The sequence below is a fragment of the Vitis riparia genome, chromosome 9, assembly GCF_004353265.1.
Source record: "Vitis riparia cultivar Riparia Gloire de Montpellier isolate 1030 chromosome 9, EGFV_Vit.rip_1.0, whole genome shotgun sequence".
Taxonomy (NCBI): domain Eukaryota; kingdom Viridiplantae; phylum Streptophyta; class Magnoliopsida; order Vitales; family Vitaceae; genus Vitis; species Vitis riparia.
Window position 1 is genome coordinate 23,678,586 of NC_048439.1, and position 5,477 is coordinate 23,684,062.

The 5,477-nt window shown below is 37.1% G+C and overlaps 1 protein-coding gene across 1 annotated transcript; it reads right to left on the reverse strand.

Annotated features, from left to right (window-relative positions):
• Window positions 1-1,468: 1,468 nt before the first annotated feature.
• On the reverse strand, window positions 1,469-3,533 carry LOC117921951 (protein FAR1-RELATED SEQUENCE 5-like). The gene is made up of 3 exons (XM_034839893.1): window positions 2,586-3,533; window positions 1,615-1,683; window positions 1,469-1,522 (listed from the first exon to the last, which is right to left on the reverse strand). The coding sequence occupies exons 1-3, from the start codon at window positions 3,531-3,533 to the stop codon at window positions 1,469-1,471; spliced, it is 1,071 nt and encodes a 356-aa protein (XP_034695784.1).
• Between the last annotated feature and the right edge of the window lie 1,944 nt (window positions 3,534-5,477).

Consider the following 5,477-nt stretch of genomic DNA (forward strand, 5'->3'; position numbering starts at 1 on the left):
TATTTATTATTTTTCTAATATTTATCATTTCCATCTCCACATATGGTCATGTTTATTGGAAGTTGTGAGATTGATGATCATACATTATTAATGATTAAGTCCATTTTATTTGAATATCCAAATACTCTTCTTTCAATATGGTAGGCAAAATGAAATTGTAATATATTGGTATCATTCATGTTCGACATGTGTGATTTTGTACGATCTTTAACGTAATCAGATTTATAAATATTCATTTATCTATGCTAAAAATATATAGTTAGTACATTAGTAGACCGGTTGACGAATGACGTTCAGCCGGTAAGAACCATCCAACGATTTAGCTAACTCCACTTTTCATAGGCATACGCATTATGCCTACCGATTGAGAACATTCCTCATATGGATAATGACCCTATGGATGCAATGTGAACTCGTTCAGGATTTGTCCCAACCACCACAAACAATTTTGGATGCAGAATGACCCGGTGTTGGCGTTCAATTGAGTGATTGAAGATTTTTCTAAAGGGAGTGAGCAATTTTTTTAGTTGTGGAAAGCGGTTGATCAATGAAGAAATTGTCTCAACCGGTTGACGAATGATTTGACCAGGGGAACCGGTTGACAAATATAGCAAACTAGTTGACGGATTGTCTCAATCGGTTGATGGTTTTTAACCAATAGCAACCGGGTGAAGATGGGTATCAACTGGTTGAGGAATTTTCTCAACCGGTTTAGGGTATTTTTAACTAGAAGCAACCGGTCGATAAAACCGGTCGACCGCATGTATCAACCGGTTGAGGGTTTTTTTCACCAATGGCTACCGGTTGAGGAATTTTCTCAACCGGTTGAGGAATTTTCCTCAACCGGTAGCCACTGGTGAAAAAAACCCTCAACCGGTTGAGCGAATTCCTCTACTGGTTGAGAAAATTCCTCAACCGGTTGAGGGTTTTTTCACCAGTGTCTACCGGTTGAGGAAAATTCCTCAACCGGTAGAAATTCCTCAACCGGTAGCCACTGGTGAAAAAAACCCTCAACCGGTTGAGGAATTTTTAATCGCTCAACCGGTTGAGGAATTCGCTCAACCGGTTGAGGAATTTTTCTCAACCTGTTGACGAATTTCTCAACCTAATTGTCAACCTTTAACCACAATTGAATTTAATTAAATCCGCATAATTAACCGTTTTATTCGACATGATATAAATGAATCAGTTTCTCCATTTACCAATCATTTTATGACTTGTTATCAATTAAATGTAGAGGATATTGCATTCTATCAATCAACTTGACTCTTGATCAAAATTCAAACTTTTCATTAAATAGTAAAGTTAAAAGTACACATTACTGGAAGTGATAACGTCAACTAATAAAAATACTGATTTAATACCTACCATCCCTTACTCCGTTAAGGAATAAAAAAAAGGTTGCATATCCTTTTCATTTGGATATTTGTTTGGATCCCCACCTTGACATGGTGTTGTCATATTTTGTTCATGTTGCTGAAATCCTGCTATCTGCACATGCACATTCCATTGTTTTTTTCAGCTGTCCAATTCCATCCCAATTAGTTAAACCAATCATTAAATAATGCATAGCTCAAATTCATGTCAAAAGTGTTTCTTTATTCCCGATCTTACATTATTAAGTTCACCACAATCTATGTACATGTCAGATCGTTCATTCGACAAATGCTCCCCTAACATTCCCTGCATTTTTCAATAATTAAGTGTTGTCAATTATTATTGAATTCGATGTTACCAATGTTTGGAAATTATATAACAAGCCTATTGTACATACATGTATGGTTGCAAAAATGTCAACTGATGAATTTGTTGAAGGCATCATTTCCATTTGAATGTCACATTGGGAAGACAAATTAGTTTCCTCCTACGTACTCATAATGCCATCAAAACAATTATGTTAGTCATTTATGTAAGTACAACTACAAAAATTAATCTTAGGGGCAATTTTTTATTGAATATGACATACCATATAACCCGGCTGAGCATTTTGAGAGATTGTAGCTTCTGGACACTTTCGAATTGTGTGACCCACTCTTTTACAACGACTGCATCGTCTTCCCTTTTGAACATTCATTGCCACTTTGCCTGGATTCCCTTTAGTCTTCACAATTTTGGATCACGAACTTGGTTAGTGCCTGTCGCTCCATCTGCTGCTATTTTCTTCCCTTTCAAATTATAGTTATAGAGTTCCTCCATTCTCGCCGTCAATTTTGTATTTCATTTTTGGCCTCTATAAATGAAGATGACGTATCTGATGCAAAGTAGGAGAGCTTGTTGCACATCGAACTCAATGAACCATATCGTACAAACCGATCCATGTCGTTATCCGTCTCATTCACTGGTACTGATCTTGTATACACCTTTGCTAACTTTGTCCACCTCTTCATAATACATGACTGAGGAATCTCTTCCAAATGCTCCACCTTCATAACCACCACCATGTGGCAACATGGGATGCCAATTGACTCAAACATCATGCATGAGCATTTTAATGTTACAATATCCGGGCAAAATTGTACTTCCCAATTTAAGTTCGGGTGTCTAAACTTGGATAATGTGTATGCCCGCATTGAATGATCACTTACAAGACCTACCACAAAGAATAACTCTGCATTTTTCATCTCCTCACGAAATTTAATAAAAGATTCTTTCGTGTATACCGTCGCAGCATGATTTTCAATTATGGATAGTTTGGTTGAAAGCACTGGTGAAGAATTGTTCGACTCGAACTCTGCCTTTGCCTCGTTTTGCCGTATTCTCATTATGGCTCTATCAAATTGTTGTACAAACTCATACAGTCGCAAGCGAATTTTTAAGAATCTATTTAGATATGCATTCATACTCTCACACCTTTGTGTGGTTCTCATCCCTCCAAAGAAATTTCCACGTAAATACGCCTCTGCCCATCTTTTACGTTTCCCATATATCTCGGTCACCCAACGATTCTCATTAAGTCCCAAATTTGCAACCATTTCATGCCAAACCTTTTCAAATTCTTCTTCATTCCCACGCATGAACATGCACCTTGCAAATATGCTTGAGAAGTCCTTAATATGCACATTCGTGAATGCATTTCGTTGCAAATGCCATGAACACAATCGATGACACGTTTCGGGTAATACTTTTTTAATTGCCTTACGCATAGCTTTATCCCCATCGGTTACAACAGATATGGGTTTCTTATTCATCATTGCCTCAAGAAATGTCTCCAACACCCATTCATATGTCCCAACACTTTCATCCATCAATAACGCACAACCAAATACAACAGTTTGGTGGTGATGATTAACACCGACCAACACTACTAGAGGCTTTTTATAGGCATTTGTCCTATAGGTTGTGTCAAATGCTAGGACATCTCCAAAACACGCATAATCCATTCGAGAAGTTGAATCAGCCCAAAACAAATTTGCTAGTCGACTTTCTTCATCAATGTTGAATTTATAAAAAAATGAAGAATCCATTTCTGCCTTTCCACACAAATAAGCCAATGCCGCTTCTGCATCACCGTCTTTAATTTCACTTCTACGCATTGCATCAACGTGATTGTATATATCTTTTTGTGTAAACCGACGTGCTCATGTCCCCCTGATTGTTTGACCATATAGTCCATAATTTGTGTGGTTTTAACACCTACTTTACGCAAAACATCAACTTGTGCCTTATCTGGATTACTTACTGTTCGATGAGACCGAAGGAATTGTCTGTTGATAGCATCGACCAAATTATGATTATGATCTCCTTTAAATTCCTTTACAATCCACTTTCCATCTTTCCTATTCAAGCCTACACGAAATGCAGCTTCACATCCAACTCTAGTCAACGATCGTGGCTCACGCTGTCGGTTGTCATTCTCAATAAACTTTGTCGCTCGATGTCCTTCTTTGGAACACACCCACTTTCGAGATATTATATCTCCATTCTTGTCTCGCTTCAAATCATCTTTTCGAATACTAAATCCGGTTAGTTTTGCTAACATGTTGTAAAATGTTTCGGCCTCGTCTATGCAAGCAAATTTCATTTTGCATACTTCTTCCACTGAAATACCCTTCAACACTTTCTCTTCCCAACCGTTTCCACCCAGCTTGTAAGTTCCACCTGTTTAAATAGGTTCCTTACACTTAGAAGGTGGTCAAATGATTTCCGGAAAAATCGAAATGCAAAAATACTTAAAAATTCACAAGGGTACGAAGAATGTGAGGAATCCTCACATTCTTCGTACCCTCCCAAATCTCCTCTTGTTTGGAGTTTTTAAATTTTTTTGGAGCATCATATGGCTTGAATGTTGTTTAAATAGGTTTTTTACACTTAGAAGGTGGTCAAATGATTTCCGGAAAAGTCAAAATGCAAAAATACTTAAATAATTCACAAGGGTACGAAGAATGTGAGGAATCCTCACATTCTTCGTACCCTCCCAAATCTCCACTTGTTTGGAGTTTTTAAAATTTTTTGGGGCATCATATGGCTTGGATGTTGTTTAAATAGGTTCGTTACACTTAGAAGGTGCTCAAATGATATCCGGAAAAATCGAAATGCAAAAATACTTAAAAATTCACAAGGGTACGAAGAATGTGAGGAATCCTCACATTCTTCGTACCCTCCCAAATCTCCTCTTGTTTGGAGTTTTTAAATTTTTTGGAGCATCATATGGCTTGGATGTTGTTTAAATAGGTTCCTTACACTTAGAAGGTGGTCAAATGATTTCCGGAAAAATCGAAATGCAAAAATACTTAAAAATTCACAAGGGTACGAAGAATGTGAGGAATCCTCACATTCTTCGTACCCTCCCAAATCTCCTCTTGTTTGGAGTTTTTAAATTTTTTTGGAGCATCATATGGCTTGGATGTTGTTTAAATAGGTTTTTTACACTTAGAAGGTGGTCAAATGATTTCCGGAAAAGTCAAAATGCAAAAATACTTAAATAATTCACAAGGGTACGAAGAATGTGAGGAATCCTCACATTCTTCGTACCCTCCCAAATCTCCTCTTGTTTGGAGTTTTTAAATTTTTTTGGAGCATCATATGGCTTGGATGTTGTTTAAATAGGTTTTTTACACTTAGAAGGTGGTCAAATGATTTCCGGAAAAGTCAAAATGCAAAAATACTTAAAAATTCACAAGGGTACGAAGAATGTGAGGAATCCTCACATTCTTCGTACCCTCCCAAATCTCCAATTCTTTGGAGTTTTTAAAATTTTTTGGGGCATCATATGGCTTGGATGTTGTTTAAATAGGTTCGTTACACTTAGAAGGTGGTCAAATGGTATCCGGAAAAATCGAAATCCAAAAATACTAAATAATTCACAAGGGTACGAAGAATGTGAGGAATCCTCACATTGTTCGTACCCTCCCAAATCTCCACTTGTTTGGAGTTTTTAAAATTTTTTGGGGCATCATATGGCTTGGATGTTGTTTAAATAGGTTCCTTACACTTAGAAGGTGGTCAAATGATTTCCGGAAAAATCGAAATGCAAAAAT

Coding starts and splice junctions, on each gene's coding strand:
- LOC117921951 (XM_034839893.1), bottom strand. CDS start 3,533: ATGCGTAGAAGTGAAATTAAAGACGGTGATGCAGAAGCGGCATTGGCT. Junction 1,684..2,585: donor TATTCTTTGTGGTAGGTCTT/GTAAGTGATCAT, acceptor TGAAAAATGCAG/GGAATGTTAGGGGAGCATTT. Junction 1,523..1,614: donor ATTGTGGTGAACTTAATAAT/GTAAGATCGGGA, acceptor GGAATTGGACAG/CTGAAAAAAACAATGGAATG.